We start from the raw sequence: 21,422 nt of genomic DNA, 5'->3' as shown, positions 1-21,422 counted from the left end.
ACACACAAGTGTTAGTCATTTGGGTTTATCATGCAAATTATAAGCACCAAGATATTAACTGCTACAGTTGATATCAAATCACAATACCAGGTAATTTTTAAGACTACAGATTCACACCCACCCCTACCACCTGTGCATCAAATGACAGTTATGTTTTTATCTTTACACATAGTAATTCATTAAAATTGCCTGAGAAGTATATTCAAACAAATGTGTAAGTATAAAATACACACACACACACCTAGTTTGTAAAAACCACTGGTAATGACCCACTCCACTTAAAAATGCATGTATGGACCACCTATGAAATGTTAAGTTGCAGTATGATAGCACAGGTTTCTATTGATGAAACCTGACATCTGAACGTCTTGACTATGGAGAGGGAGATTTTTATTTTTTTCTAACATGTTAACCAACAGAAGGTATTTTTCAAAATTCTTGTGCCAAATTAACATTATACTACTCTATTCAAAATCATTGATATCATGGACATGCTGGACTAACCACAGGCTACTTTCTATTTACTCCTAACAGAATTAAATAAGCAAATTAAAATTCAATACTGGCATATTTTAAAACGATCACCTTTTAAAGCTCAACTTGAGATTTACCTACTTTATCTCATAAAGAAGACACCAATTTAAAATGAGCTGTAGGAAAGTCCTATTAGTATAAAAATAGAAACTAGCTGTATTTCTAGCTAATTAGCTAGAAATTAGTCACTGTAGATAATTAATAGCTAACTGAGAAATACTGTTATATTTCTAGCTAATTTGGTTATTTCTTGCCAAACTCTATTCAAATAGCTACTTTTCCTGTATTCTAGATTGAGAATTAAAATTTTTCAAGGGAAAATGTTTCAGTATTGGATACTGAAGAGTATACACTAAGGATAATTCCTTTTGAAACTATTACACCATTTTTTTTCCTATGTGAAAACTGAGGAAAATGTGTATGAATACTTTTGTTGTATAAAAAGGTTATTCAAGTTATAGTACCCATATAACTGAAAATACTGGCCTTTTGGCCTAGCCTTTGAAATTTGACACCAAGTTTTTGTTAGGGATTCTAATTATACTGGTCCAGGAAAAAAATTTCACACTCAATACTGACAAACTTTACTTATAGTTTTACTGTACATTTATTTTTAAAGGAAAGAAAAAAGCCAGACAAATCTAAGTTGTCCTGGAAAACTCGAAATTTTGTCACGTCTGATATTATAATCTTCTATGTAAGTTTTTTAATTAAAGTTATTTCTATATGCCTTGAGTTGTCTGATTTGATTAAATGTCACCTATTCATGGTAGAAAACAAAACTAGGTTGAAAAGCAAGCATTAAGAAACTAACTTGTACTGTGTTATAGATAGATAGCACCAAACAAGCTCCATCTATTAATATTTTTCAAACTTCTCAAAACTCACAGTAGCCTCAAAAAATTTAATGATGATCATCCTGTTAGTTCTTGCTGAATTAATTTCAAAGCAAGAATATTTGTAAGAATTAAATAGCTGACATATGTTTGTAGTCTCTGTATAATCTGGAACAGAGTTCTATCTATTTAGTTTTTGTATTAATTCCGTACTGTCATCTCAGCCTACCTGGTCTTTTTTGGAATAAAATACATTATCTTCCACAGTTCCAGAATATTCTTAGCCATCTGGTTCTACAACCAGGGTAAAATTAAACTGGAAACAAGACAATATTAAGTAAAAGGAGCTTTTTGCCTAACCTGCCTCCAAAGGGCTCTACTTAAATAATAAAAAATTTTTTTTAAAAGGACATACCAGTCAGAAATCATATTCCTTACTCAGCCTACTGCTGAGCTTTAGTTTCTTGATTTTTACATGGGGACAAAAAGACCTATCATACCATGTATACCAGTGATTTAGAAAATCAGTGACATTATATCAAAGTATTCTATAACCAACGAAATGTAAACTTATAGAGGCTAATCACTATGTACTGAGTATCTTCTAAATTCTGGGAATAGTACTGAAGCTTTACATTTACAGTATTACCTCTTTTAATGGTTTACAACTCTGCATGGTTGTTTTAACTATATTCAGTGTATAATGAATAACAGATATGCTGAAAAAGGAGGATGATTTGATAAGGTCACATAGCTAGAAAGAGGACAGAGGCAGGAGAACTCAAGCCAATATTACTTCCAAAGAGGCTTTACTTTTCCTTCCTACTCAGAATATAACGGCATTGCTTAATGTCCTTAAGAATGGATGTTAGGGGGAAAAAAACTAAAGAACAATGGTAACACTAAGAAAACTGGGGTCGAAAGAAATCACTGAATAACTTGCTTTGACAAAGAAACACCTTGATAAAATCTATGCTTGTATTTTAGAACCCCTGGACTTCATACACTGTTTTAATAAATCAAGTAAAAATAAATGTATTGGATGAAAGAATATGGTATGCCATGCCAACCAAATTAAAATTTCATTCTACTCATATTATTCACCATATAAACAAAGTATAAATGACATGAAATAGGAAAAACACCAGGACTTCCTAAACTTGAAAAGCTGAGAAACTAAAGAAAAGTCTTTTAAGAAATACAGAAAGAAAAATTTTTTTAATGTGGCTAATATGCCCTCCTTTGGCATTAAGACACATTTTTGTTTGTAACTTTAATATAGCCATATTTTCATTCTTCATAAAAATCAAGACTCCCAATAATAATGATGTATCACTATACTAATCTTTCAAAATGCATCACTAAAAATGTCTTATACACACCAATTTCTAACCTCTTAGAATATTCTGTGCAATAGATTTTAATCACTGGAATGAATTGCTTGGAAAAGCAGCATTGTCTCAATGGTGATATGATTTGGTAGTCAATACTCCTGTTTTCCAGTATAAAGGAGATTTCGTGAACACACTGGGATCCTGTTGTTTCATCGATCAAGAGAACGTTTCTGAGCAGCTTCTGAGCAAACATTTCTTAAGAGGTTGATGACAGATCTGGGGTCTTCACTTCTCATAATGGCACTGCCAGACACAATCATGTTAGCTCCCGCCTAGAAGAAGTAAACACAGGTTATGCCTCAAAGGACCATGTCGAAGAACATAAAACAGAATTCCTGGACTAGAGTCTCTACCCTTGCATCTATTAGCACCATAATTATACAAAAGCTGCTTTGAGATATTCAGACTAAAGCAAGCAGGTTCAATGAAGATAGAAGATGCTCACAAATGAGGATGTGAAAATTTTCACAACTATCTAGTAAATAAATGACATTTTCAGCAAATAAATGCTAAATAGCTAAACATTATCTTTGCTAAATTTGAGAGGTTTTAAAATCCAAACCGGGGCCAGAAGATGGTATAATGGTTATATCGCTAGACTCCCACATAGTCGATCACCATTCAGGACCTGGTGGCTTAAAACACACCGGGCGCATGTTCATGTATGCCCAAGATCGCAGAAGAGAACAGAGAAGGACCAAGGTGTGGCCATACCCCCAGGGGGGTAATTTCTCACTTTCCATTTCTGTCTCTCTCATAAGCACACGTGTCATTTAGCAAAAATCTCTAAAAACTAACTAAATAAAACCCAAATGTATGTACCAGTAATAACAGAGCTCACTGAAAAAAAATCTTTTGAACTACTTATGTATCAGATCGTGGGAAAAGTCATGATGCAATTTGCACAGAAAAACATAAAAATTCAATAAAGCTAGGTGGATATGCACTATGCATGCGGAGGCTGAACCCACAAGGCTGAATGTGGTTTGGACCCGGCCTCTAGCTTGGAAAACATGCTGGGTGCATGTGTGCATGTGCTCAAAATCATGACAGAAGACAGAACAGAGAAATGGAAGAAAACGGATCACAATGATCATGGGTAGTTCGCACTCTTTGTTAACTGTATGTGCTCTCTGATAAAGAAATCTTTTAATCTTTAGATTATTTATATGAATTTATAGAACTCCCAAAAGACAAATATTGCTAAAATATGAAACTATTAATAAAATATGGCAATATTAAATAATTTCTCATTTGTGTGTCAGGAAAAAAGTGTCTCTCTATGCTTCACTGCATTCCAGAATGATAATGACATCACTTCATTGCTTAAAAATAATTTTCAAATGGACATTTTTAAGTGTGGAAGAAATCAAGAGGAAAAGCAAGAGATAGGACCAGCAGATGGCATAGTGGTTATATTGCTAGGCTTTCACATGGCTGAATGCAGTTCAGATCCCAGACCTGGTGGCTTAAAAATCTTAGCCCCATATCCTGGGAAGAGAATGGAGAAGAAACTATGGTGTGGCCATCTCCTCCCCAGAAGTGGAGGGTGATTTCTCACTTTCCCTCTCATTGTATCTGTCTGTCTCTCTTTCCGGTGAGCGCACATGCCCTGAGGCAAAAACCTCATTTTTTTAAAAAAAAAAAAAAAAAAAAAAGAAAAGAAAAGCAAGTGAGATGGGTCCAAGTTTAGCTCCAAGCTTCCTAGGATTTAACTTGAGAAGAGAAATCCAATTTGTTTCATGACTCATTGCTAAAAGAAGAAACCCAAGCTGAGGAAAATTTCTCAAAGAAGACACCGTTACTCTGTGACACGGTATTATATACCCATAGAATGTTCCTCGCAGAAATTATAAATTGATGATGTACAAAGTGATTATGGTTATTACTTAACAAGTCTCTCAAATGAAGCAATAATTTCACAGTTCAGTGAAAACCAACTCCACAAAGGGCCAAAAGGATACCATACATGCTCACTGATCCTCTGAACAGCCTCCTTCATAAGTATTTACAACTGCCAAGCGTATGACAGGTATAAAGCAAAGATGTGTGGCAGTTACAAAGACTGGAGAAGTACGAAAATAGCACACTGCTAAATATCAATAAAAGCAGGCCACGTAAGCATTAATCACTGGTGGTGACACAAGAAGGGCTGGCATTCTCTTACAAAGCTCAGGAGCCTGACTGAGCTATACTAGCTACCTATGAAACACAAATAAACTTATCTCTCCTCTACACAGAGAGCCAAAGGTATATCCAGAGAGGGCCTAACGAGTATCAGGCCTCGACGTTCACCAAAAAATTATGTTAGTTCTTATAAGGAACAGCTAATTAACTAATAATACACCTAGGTTCTATAGAAAAACGTAAGTTAATTACATTTCTCTATTTTTATGATAAAGAGGCATTTTCACCCCTATTTTGGAAAAACTTCTTACTCTAATGTCCTGGAACTTAAATGAGCTTCTTTAGGGCTGACATTCAACGTATTCTTTTTTTTTTTTTAAAAAAAAGAAACTTCTACAGCATTACTGTGATGGTCCGGATTTACTATTTAACAATTTATATAATTTTAGGATATTTACTTATATTGTTTTTATTTTACTACTTCTACAATTAAATAAAAAATACTTTTCCAAGGAAGTCAATTTAGGAAATGTAGGGGAAATCTCTTCAGCTCTAGAGACCATGTCCTAGAGATTATATCTGACAGGAAACTGGGCTAGTCACAGTTAAGGAGCAATCTCACCTCTGCACATTTATGGACAGTTTCAGGCCCTACTCCACCATCGACCTCTATATCCAAAGACGGGAACTGGGTCCTCAACCAGTGAACCTAGATATATACAAGGAGATAAGTGATTCCTAAAGTAAATATGAAGGAGAAAAAAAACCAACCAACCCCCCTCCAAAATTAAATAGCCAGTACTGGCCATTAAAATTCCAAATGTCTCCATCAGTTAATTTTACCAGTACAAAAACATCACTGGAGGTAAGTAATGTAATCAAACAAACGAAGTTTTATAAAAACGAGCTCTGTTCCATGTGGGAAACGGCATTTGTCGTGATTTGCAGAGAATATACTTCATGGAAAGCAGACAAAAACAAACTCTCAAAAATCAATAAAAACTCCCAAGGGAACAACAGTTACAGAAGTAATGGTTTCAGGCTGTTCCTACAGCACAGCGGCTAAGCCTTGTACACAGAAGCCAGATCCCACACGGTCAACAGCAATCTGACTACTTTAGCAACTTAAAAGACACACTGTATGTGTGCACGCCCAGAATCCTGATGAGATGGAGAAATGCCGAAAAGGGATTGTGGTGTGACCACGTCTTATTGGGGGAGGTGCTCACAAGCTCTCTTTCTCCCTTTCCTTCTCCATGTTGAGCTATTCAAAAACAAACAAAAAGTAATGATTTCAAAAGAAAATTTCAAGATTACCTTTGGCATCATATCTTCCATAAATTTCTGCCCTCCAAACCCAGGCTCCACCGTCATAACCAAGGCCATATCTATTTGGTTAGCCCATGGTGCCAAGTATTCAACTGTAGTTCCTGGTTTGATGGCAAGGCCAACCTGAAACAGAGACAAATTTGCTACATCACATTAACAATTATTTCCATATTATTATAGCATATTTGGCCCAATAGCCATATCTGTTTTTTAATCAAACAGAATAATAAACGAAATATAAAACATTCAGAGCATAACCTTAGTTATCAAATATAAATGTTTCCGAAAGGCAGTAACCTTCAGAAAACATTGGTGGAATAATATAAATCCTATCTGACAAACAAATCACATTTCAACTCTGGATTCACAACCCAAGAACAGGTACTGTAGTCAGGTCATCTTTGCCTATCATTTCACGTTTTCAACCAAATCTTCTAAACTCTGAGTGAAGAGTTTAATACAGTTCTGTCATCGCTGACTTCTCACCTTCATTCCATTCTCCCGAATGTCTTTAATCAAAGCGCCTGGGTTCTCAGTAGCCTCAAGGTGAAAAGTGTATTGATTGGCTCCTGCTACAGCCATTGGCTTTACCCACTGCTCTGGCCTGGATACCATCATGTGCATATCTGGAAAGAAAAGACATATTTCTTAACTACTACTGAAAGGCAAATACCCAGGCTCATGTTACTGAAGATTGCCTAAGTTTTTGCCACCGTGGTTATAGACATTTCTGACATTACAAAAATAGTGATTTGAAGAATCATACTTCAGTGGAGATAGTATCTCTTTATTCTGAAAACATGTCTGAAAAATATTTTCCCACAAAAATCATATGGTGCTGTATATGAAACTTAAAAACTGTAACAGAATTCACAAAACCTAGGTCCAAGAAATGCTATTCACAATTACTACCCCATTAACTCTTCCAGACGCCTAGGGACAGAGTGAAAAACAAAGACATCTATGGATCTAGGGGTTCCATTCTTGTTAGGAAAGACAAACAATAAACTAAATCCACACTAGATTAGCAGTCAATAAGGCCAATACCACTTTGGCAAGTGTAGCACCAGGGAGAGCAGATGAGGTCAGAGAGGCATCCAGCAAGGAGAGACAGCATAGGGTTCTACAGGCCCTCAGGTTTTACTCCGAATGAGATGGGAAAACGACACATGATTTTAAGTAGAGAAGCGACATGATCTGACCAAAGAGGCTGTTACTGCAATAACCCAGATGAGAAATGACAAGGCAGCAATTACAGATGGCCAGAAGCGGTGGAATTCAGGATTATGTTCTGAAGGTAGAGCTAGTAGGAGTTACTACTGAATTAACTGGGGGATTGGGAGAGGAAAGTCAGGGCGGTGCAAAGGGTTTGGGCCTGAGCAACTAGAAAAACAAGACTGCCATTAACTAAGGAGAAGAAGGAGAGGATGAACAGCTTTAAGGAGAAGGACTTGTTGTTAGAAGAAACCTGGTATTTACCCTAATTCTAAACTTGATTCATAAGAATATGTAACAGGAAAACAAGCATAGCGTTCTTAAAGATTTTGACTTAGAACAGTATTTTGACAGGGCAGCATGAAAAAGGCTACACTGAGGAATAACTCTGGGAAGAATCTTATAAAGATGGATAGTAGTGAGGAGTGTTGTTGTTTTTTCTTTCTTTTTTTGTTCAGTTAAAAAAATTCCATTCTTGCAGAACGTAACTAAGATTATAAATTCAATAAAGCTTTGAGAAAATGGTTAGAAAAAGAGTATTGCTTGACTAATAAAGCTGAGATTAAAGTTTATATTTCTAAACAACCAAAGGTAATTAAACAGTGAGAGCTTTATTTTTAAAAATGTACTTAGGGGTTGTCTCTCTCCAGTGAATACACATATCCTCTGGCAAATTAAAAATAATAACATAATCTGTTACATGTTAATTAAGGGTAGGCATTGTTTTATAAGTCTGTATTGTCTGACTTAACAGAAGACGCCTGTATTTTCAATCTGTTCTGCATCCAATCCACTGTAACACACTGTATTATATGAAGAAAAGGGAAGAAAGAGGTGTATGGGAAAGGGAGACTTAGATTAATAGTCTTTTCAGACAAATGTGGATATCATTCTGATTCTATATCAGAACAAAAAGAGTGGTAGTTTTACACACGTTAGCTACAGTCCATAAAACCCTACCAATAAACTTTGCATTCTTCATTACAATAAAACTGGTGGTTTACTTTGTTCTTTGAATGGATCTTTTAAGTAATGGCTCACTGAATTACATGGATCTTCTAAACAGTGACAGATATCATCAAATTCTATTCCCAAAACCACATTTATTAAAATCACCAGATCTCATCAGGAAAGCTATTAAGTATTGAGAAGTTGTTAAACTCATATGGTAAGATACAAGTTTTCCAACATTCCATTTAAAAAAGTTTTTTTTTCCATAGGGCATCTGCACTTGCTGGAAGAGGGAGAGAGGGAAAGTCAGAAATCACTGGAAATTCTAATTTTTGTTCATGGGCTATTTACCAGTAGCAACAAAAAGTGATGAGGTATGGGACCAGCAGTTGGCGCAATGGCCTTGTCAATGGACTCCCATATATTCAACTGCAGTTTGAGTCCTGGACCCGGTGGCTTAGACTCATGCTGGGCGTGTGTGCGTGCGTGCCCAAGATCCTGAGAGGAGAATGGAGGAGAAGGGATTGTGGCATGGCCATCCCCCCAGGGGGATGATTTCTCACTTTCTGTCTTTCTGTCCCTTTCTGGTGAACGCACACGCCCTATAGAAAAAAACCTCTCCAAAAACAAACAAAAAAACCTGATGAGATATTTTCCTGGAAGCGACAATTTAACTTAGTTACTTTTAAAGGTAATGTCGGCAAAACAGCCAACTCTGAAAAATTACAGTTCATCTGTCACTGTTCTTTCCAGTAAAATTCATGCTTGTGAAAAAAGCAGCTAGCTCAGATCACAACTCAAACTATGGCGCAAATGGGTTTCTTCCCTATGAAAAGTTTTCATAGCCAGCATGCAGTGTAAGTGCTGTATATGACCTTCCCATCTCTGCTGCAAAATATTAAAGACATGTACTTGAGAACTGAGACTTACTAAAATTATTAATCTGAACTCCTTCATCATGGATACAGTAAATGAAGGGTGATAATTGGTTCAATACCACTGCTTTGACTTGGGTTAAAGCACCAGCAAACTCACTCACTATTGCTTTTGCACCAGTGGCACCAACAATGGCAATATCTAAATTATGAAAAAGTTTTCATCTTGAGGATAATGTGAAAAGGTCTTAAGGGTTTCTATGAGTCCTTAGAACACACTTGAAAACCACTGACTAACAAAAACAGACTTTTCTTATCAATTTATTAACTAGATGGTTACCTCTACTCAATACCAAGATAGAACAGTTAAGAATTTTAGCAATTATATGAACAATACAACCTGTGATCTAATTCCTACAATATACCTATGCACCAATTAACTAACAAAAAAAGAGTGCAATATAAAAAAGAGCTCACAATGGAGAGCAACTATGGATACTAGAGAGAGTGCGGGAGGGAGGGAATTAAGGGAAAAAAACTAGCAAAACATTTAAGGGACACAAAACTGAAAAATTATCTGTTGATGATGATGTATATGGTAATATCCTTGGACTAATATACAATGTATTCATATTGAGAAAATTAATTTTGTATGCTGCAGTGAATGTTAAAAAAAAAAAAAGAAAAAATTTTTTTAAAAAGGAAAAGAGATCATTAACCCAAACATTAAAGTGAATGGAGTATATTCATCTTTATTTCAGCAAAAATTCTAGAAAGAAGTTTAAGATTTAGTTTATCAACAAACAAAACAAAAGCAGGAAGGAAATCCAGACTATATGTGGTGACAGCAGCAGGACTGCTCAAGAGGAAAGGCACTAGTAGGAAGAGACCCTGACGACGGCTGAGTAGTAACACTACGGGCCAAGAGAAATGGAAAAGCTAAAACTAATGATTTTTTAAAAATTCATACAAGAAAGCTAGAATCACAGGACTCCATGGTGACTGTACAGTGGGAGCAAACGATGCTATTTCTTCCACCTCTCACGACCATGAGAATCTACCTTTAATTTACACCAAGTCATGGCATCTAATATAAGCTGATTAAAGGAGTAAGAAACTTATTTTGGAAAATTCATTTTCTAAAATGTGATTAAAAAACTAACTCTAGATAATTACAGGATTGTATTCCATTATGTAGAAATTTCAAGCAGTGAACATGCTGGTGGAAGACTATGTCCTCACTCCACACAAATGAGGTGATAATGCACTTTTCTTTTGGTGCACTCAAAGTGGATGGATCCCGTAAAGAGGATTCATCCAACAGAACTTTCCATGATGTTGTGTTCCATAGCTGCACTGTACAGTACAGCAGCCACTAGTCACGTGGCTATTCAGTACTTGGAATGTGGTTAATGTGAATGAGAAATTGAATTAATTTCACCTAATTTTAATTAAAAGAGCTACATGTGGCTTGTGGCTATTATACTAAACAGCGTAGTTACAAACCTCCATAAAATTTGTCCGTAATATACTGATAAAAAATTTCTAAGTTCTGGCCTAGCCTAAGGAGTGTCGGTTGGACCGAACTGCTTAGGAAACTGAGGCAAAACCGGAGCCCTGGGTTTGATTCCTGGCTCACCCTAAAAAGCCAGGCACTGTGGTGAGTGCCTGTGGTCTCAGCTACTCTGGAGGCTGAGGCAGGAGGATCACAACATGGCAATCTGTCCAAAACACAAATCTAGGTTCTATTAAGTCCCAATAATTACATAAAAACTCTATTTACAAAGATTTGTAAAAATTCTTACGTACAAGAGATTTGGCAAGTGAGGTATTGCTAACTTAGTTTAAAACAACACATGGATTGAATCCATAATCCATAAAACATAACTTCTAGGTCTACATGATCTTAAAAATCATAATTCACATTATCCTATGACACAGGAGTGGAAAGCACAAGTAAGCCCTGCCTGGAAAACTGCAATTTTCATAAAAACAAATGACTTCTAGATCAATCAATGGATTCAGATTCATTTAAGGAACTCCAAACACTGACCTTATGGACATTTAGGGTGATGAAAACCACAGTAAATAAGGTACATTCAATCCCTGCCCTCAACCAGTTTATAGTCATAAAACTGATCTCAGAATAAAGGACATTCTAAGAAAAAAAATAAAAGAAGTGATAACTAGATAAAGGTTGATTTAGAATAGGGTGATGGGAAAGGCCTCTTTTGAGGAAAGGATAAATGACCCCAGGCCCAAAGATGAGATAGCTAACTGAAGCAGAGATTAGCCAGTTCCAAGGCCCTAAGGCAGGACAGAGCTTGGCTACTGGAGTCAGGCCCTGCTGCCCCAGCACAGAGAGGAGAAAAAGAGTGTAAGATGAACTTGGAAGTTAAGAAATCTACCATCAACTTCTCCTTTTACTAAAGCAACACATACAGCTTCAGATGGCGTAATACCCACTTACCAAAGAAAGGGTCCTGGCCTAGCTGCTTTCGGAGGCTTTCTACCACAGGGTGACCAAAGGTGATGTTGGGAACAAAATGCCTACAAAACAAACAAAATCTTACTCTGAAAATGTTTTTAATTCAGTCTCTACATTTCTCCCAATACAAATTCTAATGTGGGTAGAGGGGATGGTATCTGGGACTGCAGCATTTTTTAATTTAATACTTAACATCTTCAGTATAAACAATACCAAAACTCCTAGATAACTGCAGTTTTCTTTTTCTTTTTTTTTTTTTTAAGAGAGAGATTTTTGCTATAGGGCACGTGCACTTGCCAGAGAGACAGAAAGAGAGAAATAGAAAGCAAGAAATCATCCCCTAGTGGAGTGGCCATGCCACAATCCCTTCTCTTCCATTTTCCTCCCAGGATTTAGGATGCACATATACACGCTCCCAGCGTGAGCTTTAAGCTGCTGGGTCCAGGACTTGAACTGTGGTCAACTATGTGGGAGTCCAAAAATGTAACCACTACACCATCTGCTGGTCCCAATAACTGCAGTTTTACAAAGCACTATTTCCTTGACATTTCAGCAAATCAAATGTCACAAATATCATCATTATGATTTAATTCTGTAATCATACTAAAAATTGCATAAGTTTTATGACTTACCCAAGTCACACAGTTGTTGGTAAGTTGCAGACTCTGTCTGATACAGGTCTCTCAAACCGTACCCTGTCTGTCCCAGGAAGTCTGTGGCTATTTCTGATCCACTTATATCAGTGGACACTAAATGATAATTTATTTAAACTTTATTAAGATTCTTAGTGAAGAAAACTGATGTGTCTACCAGTAACCGCTTTCAGTGCAGGTTTACCATATCTGAGGCATTGCACCTTAACTGTGTCACCTTTGTAACAAGACTTATGAACTAGGAACTATTACTAACACCAGTTGAAGGCACAGGACAAATAACATCCTTAAGTCATTCAGTTAATTTGTGGAGGCAGGATTCAAACTAAGTCTGCCTGATATCAGACCCAAAATACTTAACCTTTAACCTACCACAGTTAATGATTTTGCTCTATCACTTAAATACACAGGACTTCAAAAAGTTCATGGAAAAAATGGAATTAAAATACATAATAATAAATTTTGGTGCAAAAAATTTGAAATCCATGCATATCTTTTTCTTAATGCACATTTTCCATGAAGTTTTTAAAGACCCCACCCCCTTTGTATTTAACAAAAATCTCTTATATGCAAGCACCATGCTGGGTGCTTCAGAGTATTTTATAAACAAACACATTAGAATTCCTGCTTATCCCAGGAGAATTCACAATTTCATTGGCAAATGATTGCATGGAAACCTAACGACACACCAGAATTTCTAACTCTATTGTGGTGGTTGTCAGGAGAGAGCCTACTCAACCATGGACTGCATTTCATTTCCCAGCTCTCTTTATGCCTGGGCAGCCAATGTGACTAGTTCTAGTTCTCACCACTGGAATGTGAGGGTTTTTTTTTTTTAATTTGTTTTCATTTAATTTTATTTATTATTTAATTTGCTATAAAACACATGCACTCACCAGAGAGAAAGTGAGAAAGCCAGGTGCCATGTATGGCAGTCAAGACTATAAGTATTAAGAGGTGGATTTTATTACAATTAAGTAGCTCCCTTTCCTACCTTCACTTTACCTTCTGTCAATAAAGTCCTAAGAGTGTAGGATGGGGGTCAGCAGGTGGCGCGTTAGTTAAGGCACTGGACTCTCAACATGACCGACCATGGTTCAAGTCCCCAATTTGACAGCTTATTTGTTTTCTCTCTCTTTCTCATATCTCTCTGGTGAGCACACATGCCCTAGAGCAAATATAAAAAATAAAAATAAATAATTAAAAAAGAATTAAGCCCTTAGGGAATGGCAGCACCACAGGATGAAAGGAGACTATGTCCCTGAATTATTGCACAGATGGACAATCTCATGGAACTGTTAGAGAATAAGGAAAAAAAAAAAACCAACAAAAAAGAAACTATCGCGTTCAACTACTAAAATCTGGGTTTTGTTAGAGTGGCAGATATTACTATATGAAGATCACAAGAAAAGCTAAATGACAACAAGTAGACATGTAATCATACGTAAAACAAAAATAAGAGCAAGTATTACAGGATGTTAAAAGAAGATCACAAGATTAAAAAATCTGTAAAGATAGGAAAAGAAATGAAGTGAAGGCTGAATGGGAAGTGAAATCAGAAAAAGTAAATTATTCAAAGAAGGAGCAAATGGTGTGGCCAATTTGGCTAGCTGAAGAAGGCAGGAGATCACCTGTGTCCTGCATGGAATGCCAAGTAGGGCTGTTTGGACTTATCCCATTGTAAGAACTGTGATTTTAAAATAAGCAGCTAATAAAGTAGGAAGACAGACTGGGAAGTAATTTGAAAGAAGGAAGGTAAGCAGTGTTAGTAAGCAGCGAGGAAAAATCAGAATGACAAGGACAGGCAAAACTGCAAGATTGATTAGATGTGGTAGTGGAGGGGTGTAGGTAAAGAATAAACCATGGTTCAGGTTTAGATGGCAAGTTTAAATGGCAGGCAGAATGAATTCGAATAAAAAACAAACACAACACTTTTTTTTCTTTTTTTTTGGAGAGATTTTTGCTCTAGGGTGCTTGCGCTCCCCAGAAAGAGAGACAGAGAGGTAGAAAGCGAAAAATCCCCCCCCCCCCCCCCCGGGAGGGGGTGGTGGTGGGGATGGCCTAACTGCAATCCCTTTTCCTCCATTCTCCTCTCGGGATCTTGGACACGCCCACAAAGGCGCCCAGCATGTTTTAAGCCGCCGGGTCCGGACGCGAACCGGGTCCTGGACGCGAAGCGCAGTTGACTACATGGGAGTCCAGCAACATAGCCATTAGGCTAACTGCTGGTCCCCAAACACAACACTTTCTATACATTAAATCACTAAAACCTCGCAACCACCCTAGGAGTAGGTACTATTATGTATATTTTACAGAAGAGGAAAAGAATACACAATCAGTTAAGTGCTGGAACCACGAGTTAACACAGGTAACATGGCTATAAAGTAAGGGCTCTTAACTACTGGTGATCCCCTCTACTATCACAACTGGTAACTAATAGGAAGCAAAAAAAAAGCCTAAGGTTAAGAGTCTCCGGAGAGAGAAGTCAGGAAGGCCATCTCTGAAAGGGACAGGTAAGGCTGATGGGTACAGATAATTTTATTCACTAACCTTGTAGACTTTGGTGGTTAGATTTATAGTATTTAGAAAATTATTTTACCATTTCCCAAAGAGTAAGGGTTATCAGGGTTATGGATAAATGGCTTGTATTTACTTAAAATAAGGGTTAGATAAGCAGGCAATAAGGCCCTAATGAGCATTTTATAACTTTTAAATGAAACTATTTGGATTTTATAGTTTTATTTTTAATTTGCTGAGAGGCCCTGGAAGTAGTACTGTTGGTTCATCTTTAGGTTTCATTTATCATAAAAATACTAATTATCGGAACCCGAGAATAGTGAGAGTCAAATGTATTCTTACTTTAAGCAATACAAACAGAATGTATAACACTCCTGACCCTCAAAAGTATGTGACTAAATTGTTACTGAAATCCAATTAGATGCACTAGGTTCACCAAATATACTGGAAGAACAAAAATGCACCAATATTCTCAGAATAAACCAAGGTTTAGGGCTAAATCATAACAAAAAACACCTATAAACCCAAACATTAAGTCACTGTGTCCTAAATTTTCCTAACAGTAATCAAAGGATACCCATTACAAATGGATTTACCACCTGTATTTCAAGTCCACTGACTCCAGAGGAAACCTGGAAATCCAAATATTTAACAAATGCCTGAGGGAGTTCTTATCACATCAGCTTGGAAAACCTCTAATTATTTCAAACCAAGGAAGAGAAACTTCATCAAAACTCTACTTCATCATTACTTTATTATGTCTTTTATCCCTTGAAGGCTTTTCTGGAGTAAAGTCTACAAGAGATTTAGTGCAATAAAGAATAATTCCTTTTCCCCAGGGACTTAGTAGAACTAAACTATTTATTTATAATACAGAAATATAATTCTTTTCTCTCCCATCATCTTCCATCATTAATCCTAAGCTTTAGTTGTAACTGTAAACCAATCTATTTCAGACAGATCAAACATTTATCCTATCTCCCAACAGGGCAAAGACGGTAAGCGGATTAAGGCTGATATAAAATGTTCTGAGATTATAACCAGAAACCAGAAAACAATCTTTCCATGAATCAGGAATCAAGAACTCATGTGCTAGCGGGGGGTAGGCAGATAACATCAAGGAACAAAACAGAGCAGAGGGGACAGGGAAACAAATAAAGAACACCAGGCCTTGCCAAAGGTAGCTGTTCCATTCAGCTCTAGCCCATGGTGGCCTTGTCAGCTGAGTTCTCAATGCAGACAAATCTTCAAGATTTTTTCTCAAAGTCAGAAATCCAGTATTAATATAAAATCCTTCCCAATTTAAATTCTGGTAATTAATTAAGAAACTGTCCTGGGGCCAGCAGGTGGTGTGGTGGTTAAGGGCGCTGGATTCCCACATAGCTGACTGCGGTTTGAGTCCCAGACCCAGCAACTTGCTTTCTTACTTTTCTCTCTCTCTTGCTCTCTCTGTCCATCTCTGATCAAATTAAAACAAATAAATAAATAATTCAAAAAAAAAAAACAGAAACAGCAAAAGAAACTATTCATTTGCTCTGATCCCACAGGATTGCTTAGGATCAACCCCTGATAAAATAAAAAAAATAAAAAAATAAATTAAAAAAAAAAAACAGAAAAAGAAAAAGAAACTGTTCATTTGCTCTGATCCCACAGGATTGCTTAGGATCAACCCACTCTGGTCACTGTCCTATCATGACACACTGATGTTTTCTATAGTTTCCTTCTCCAGAGAATCAACTTGTCTTTTATTCCACACACTCAACCATACTAGTGTCCCACCTCCCACAGTTCCCAAACTAGTTTCTGACTTTCCAGATAGAGAAATTCAATCAGGAGAGAAACTTGGGGCCAGGGTAGGAGAGGGGAAGACTAGAAAACAAGTGCACCTGAAGTGTCTTTTTGGAAATGTTTAAGGGGAGCCAAGAAGAGAAATATAGAGGAAGTTCAGAAAGAAGAGTATGGTGGGGACCAGCAGTTAGCGTAATGGCTATGTCGCTGGACTCCCACGTAGTCGACCGCGGTTCGCATCCCGGACCCAGTAGCTTAAAACTCACGCCGGGCGCGTGTGCGTGCGTGTGTGCCCAAGGTCCCGAGAGAAGGGATTGCAGTGTGACCATCCCCCCTGGGGGGGGTGATTTCTCGCTTTCTGTCTCTATGTCTCTCTCTGTCTGTCTGGCGAGCACATGCGCCCTATAGCAAAAACCTCTCAAAAAAGAAAGAAAGAAGAGTATGGTGTGGTCAGCCACCTTTGCAAAGCAAGTCCACAGCCCTGCTTTCATACCACTAGCTTATTAGAAGACAATGCAGCACACTGCTTAAGGGCACTGGCACCAGATCAGCCAGGCTCTGCCTTTTCTGGCAGGATATCATGGAAGGGGCCAAATTGCTCAACTAGTTTCCACCTTTGCCAACAGGGGAATAAAAACAGCTCTCATCTCAAGAAGCTGTGAAGATTTAAAGGCAGAGTTGCTTGTTTTTTTTTTTTCCCTCTCTCTCTTTTTGAGAGATTTGCTGGTATAGGGTGTTTGTGCTCACCACAGAGAGAAAACCACTCCCTGGGGGAATGGCCACATTGTAATCCCTTTCCATTCTCCTCTCCAGGATCTTAAACATGCATGCACAAATGCCTGGGAATGCTTTTGTTTGTTTTCTTTTCACTATAGGGTGTGTGCACTTGCTACAGGGTGAGTTTCAAGCAGCTGGGTCTGGGATTCGAACCACCGCGGACTATGTGGGAGTCCAGCAATGCAACCATTTCACCATCTGCTGGTTCCAAAAGGGAAAGAATTTTAAAACTGTATGCAGAATTAACTTTTTCTAAACAAAGGAGCTTCCTGGCAAAGGGGAAGCAAGTAAATAAAAGACTGCTCCAGACCAGCAGTTAGTGTAATGGCTATGTCACTGGACTCCCATATAGTGGACGGCGGTTTGTGTCCTGGACCCAAGATCCCAAGAGAATGGAGAAGGGATTGCGCGTGGCCATCCCTCCTGGGGGGCGATTTCTCGCTTTCCATTTCTCTGTCTCTCTCTGACTGTCTGGCCAGCGCACACGCCCTATGGCAAAAAATCTCTCAAAAATAAATAAATAAAAGACTGCTCCACCTGGCCAAGCCTGGGTGAAACAGTCTCTAGAATACAGGGCTGCTGTGCTGACTTGGAAGCCTCTTGGGTTCAGCTGGTAGGTCAGCCTGGAAACAGCCCAACTACACAGATAGGTGACCCAGATCCCGAGGAACTGGAGAGCTGAGGAAAGGAGATCCTGGCATGACAAGATCCCCCTGAGGGTGTTTTGGCTTCTTGCTCCCCTCAGCACCCCTATCTGGTATACATACACATACTATAAAAACAACAAACAAAAAGCAACACTTATCTTTGTAAGCTCTGGGTTTACCATAAAGCTGGGTGGGTGGGGGAAGGAGTGATACTTAGATCCCTCTCATTATGATTAATACACTGAATCAACTAAACTAAGCTTGTGAGGATACTTTACCAGTAGTGAATACAGGGGTGAACAAAACAAGACAAATTCTGCTTCAGGAAGCTTATAAGATAGGAGAACAATCATCATGAAATTACCATTAACAGAACAGAATTATGACATTAACACATCCCGAGTAATGTGTATATTTTTCTTTTCTTGCAACATTTCTTCTCACAATCTCAGATTATTGTATAGATTTTTGTGCACTGAAGGAAGAAAATGTTTTAACATTCTCTGTAAGCACAGGACCCAGAGAAAGCATTTAATTTTTGAGACAATATAAGCTGCTGTACCCCTTCGAACCCTAAATCTAGGATTTCCCAGCTAGTGAGTCCATGCACGGATGATTAAATCTCACTATAAACAATTACTCACTGTCAAATACTGGTGGTAATAACAGCACCAACTCATACAGTTGTGTGAGTTAATTCATAAAAAGCGCCAGAACAAAAATACTTTAAATATTCATAAACTTTGCTACAACTGTTAAATTAATATCCAGACCTGTGAACGAAAACACATTTTCTCCATCCATTCACTTACTCATACACGACTTATTTAAAAACAAATTGCCTTCTGTGTCAGACTCACACAAACACATGTGGCCTGTTCCATCCTGAGGGCCCTCTGTTTCGTCTCAGGAACAGAAGTATAGCTACCTATCACTTAGGAACACACTCCACTCAGTATTATTACTGTGGAAGCTTAGGATTTTCATGTTGTCAAAAGCAAAATATATAAGTAGAACTACATATGATGGGAAACTAAAAAAAAAAAAAAATCAAGCTTTTGTGAGAGGTACTATTTACTAACCTTCTTAAACATTCATAGCCTACAATTCTTAGTACTCTAAAGTCAAGGTTCTGCCATTGTCAGTTGGGCAGACACCTAAGAGAATTGGATAGAACGCAAAAGAACCACAGATAGACTTACCCAAAGAGGAAACTGAGCCAAGTCAGTAACATAAAAAAGTAATAATTATTTGTCTTTTGTAAACACCACTAATTTGCAAATTTGAGTGAGGGCACACAAAGGTTTTACCCATATGAAATAAATTTATTTTTCTATCCCAATCCAAGTTTTCATGATTTTATGGTCAATCAGCAGTAAGTAGGCTCAGAGAAATACCTGGCAAATCCAACAAAATCTAGGTTGTAAGTCACAATCTTGTGTAATCTTGAGGGAGTCTTGCTAATTTTGCTAGAGTTTGGGATTCCTCATTTTATAACAAATTTCAAAAACTTGGATCCTGACTCCAAACGATACCATGTGCTATAACTACAGTGCTTAAAAATTACTTACAAAAAACTGACCTCCCTGAAGAGCAGGGTGCCTGAAGAGAAAATAGACAGGAAAATCAGATTTTGAATAATGATAAAACAACTAACAGTTACAGAAAACTTACTACATGTCAGGCACTATAAACTTTCTATGAGCTCACTCATTTCAACTTCCAAAAATGCCTAAGCGGAGGTTCTATGAGTATTCTCATTTTTCTAACAATGAAACTGAAGCTCAACGAGGTTAAGTCTCCTGTCCAAGGTAATCCAGCAAGGGGCAGAACTCGGGCAATCTCATTTCAGGTGCCGAACTCTTACTCGTACTCAAGTCTCTCTCTCCAGCTTTGCCACTTACTAGCTGTATGAGCTTGGGCAAGTCACGCCTATCTCCTTGGGCCTCAGTTTCTCCAACTGCAAGCGAAAGCAATGCCGTGGAAATTTAACGTAAGGTCGCTTCCGGGTCAAGGGCTAGAAGACCACAGGTTACGTCAGGAGAGGAGTTGAGGTTTAGGACTCGACCGCAACCTGCCTCGTCAGGTCAGCCCCAGCCACGGTCTCCAGGGCTCCCACCCGGTCCCCGTCTCGATGCCGCGTTCAGAGTGAGGTGCCCGGTGACACCGTGCATCCAACAGGCACTCAATTAAGGTGCGGTGATCCCTCCCCCGCGCGGCAAGCCCGACCCGAGCCCGGAGGAGTTACCCGTCCATTACATCCAGGTGCAGATAATCGGCCCCAGAGTCTAGCATCCGGAGGCACTCGGCCCCCAAATTGGCAAGGTCACTGTTGAGGATGGACGGACCAATCTTACAGCCCGACGCCATAGTGCTAGTTCCCTGGAGCAAGTTACCCCACGAGTCCCCCGGCACGACGAAGCAGTCGCTCGCGATTCGGCGTGCCGTTTTGGACCCGCCCCTTCCCCGCACACTCTTCCGGACTCTGCCGGAAGCAGCAGCCCCTGCGGCGAGGAAGTCCCGCCTTCTCTCGGGGGAAGGGTGGCTAGTTCTACGGCTTAAGGGCGGGCCCTGGCAGTGATGGTCTCTTCTTTCTGACCTTCGTTTTGATATCCTTTTAGGTCTTTCCAGGCATTGGGGACGTATCTTAAGCTTCCATTCCTGTATTCTCTCCGCAGTTCCCTCTGTCCTCAACTCTTGGCCTTATTTTACTTTTCGTTACTCCGTCGCTTGCTTATGGGTTCCCTCCCCAACTCCCGCGCTTGCCCTTTAAAAAAATAATGGCAACAAAATCCTTTCTGCCTCGAGTTGCTCTCCTCTGGAACTGTGCTTATTAGCCGGAGGAATCCAGTTCTGCTGGGTATTAGCTAGTTGATCTTGCAAGTCGCTTCTTCCTGCCTTGGTTTTCTCACTTGCAAAGCGTGCCCAGAGTTTGGAGTTGGGAGGGTTAGGTGAGTGAATCCAGGTAATATGCCCAACAGTATGCCTGGCGCTGAGTGCGGGGTGGTGTTGGTTGTTTTGATTATCCTTTTGATTATCTTTTTATTATCTTTTCTGCTTCTGCCTCCCTTTCTCGTCAGTTTTTCCTCAACAGTGCTCTTTGGCAACTTGAACTTATGATACATTTGCTTACTTTCAGACACGATTCAGAAATGTGTAGGAATGTTCAGCCACCAAATGTGTGGCTGGTCACTGGGTCAGGAAAAAGAGATGGGCGTAAAACCACAGGAGGAAAAAATGGATTTAACAAGAGCAACCCTTAGGGGATAAGAATGGGACATCTAGTACTCT

General features: G+C 38.6%; 1 protein-coding gene across 6 annotated transcripts; it reads right to left on the bottom strand.

Annotated features, from left to right (window-relative positions):
• Nucleotides 1-5: 5 nt before the first annotated feature.
• On the bottom strand, nucleotides 6-20,598 carry RPE (ribulose-5-phosphate-3-epimerase). 6 transcript variants are annotated; one of them, XM_006140079.3, is made up of 7 exons: nucleotides 20,391-20,597; nucleotides 19,714-19,733; nucleotides 11,732-11,811; nucleotides 6,707-6,846; nucleotides 6,209-6,343; nucleotides 5,514-5,600; nucleotides 6-3,036 (listed from the first exon to the last, which is right to left on the bottom strand). In XM_006140079.3, the coding sequence occupies exons 1-7, from the start codon at nucleotides 20,499-20,501 to the stop codon at nucleotides 2,914-2,916; spliced, it is 696 nt and encodes a 231-aa protein (XP_006140141.1). In that variant the 5' UTR covers nucleotides 20,502-20,597; the 3' UTR covers nucleotides 6-2,913. The 6 variants fall into 6 exon arrangements, with proteins under 6 accessions (XP_006140141.1, XP_027626015.1, XP_006140148.1 ...); XM_027770214.1 differs by having other exon boundaries at nucleotides 2,914-3,036; nucleotides 19,703-19,733; nucleotides 20,380-20,503; XM_006140086.3 differs by having other exon boundaries at nucleotides 2,914-3,036; nucleotides 19,703-19,733; nucleotides 20,391-20,497.
• Between the last annotated feature and the right edge of the window lie 824 nt (nucleotides 20,599-21,422).

This window comes from Tupaia chinensis, unplaced genomic scaffold (genome assembly GCF_000334495.1).
Source record: "Tupaia chinensis unplaced genomic scaffold, TupChi_1.0 Scaffold000018_1, whole genome shotgun sequence".
Classification (NCBI taxonomy): Eukaryota; Metazoa; Chordata; class Mammalia; order Scandentia; family Tupaiidae; genus Tupaia; species Tupaia belangeri.
The sequence above is the reverse complement of the archived record's forward strand: the minus strand, read 5'-3'. Positions and strand labels throughout refer to the sequence as shown.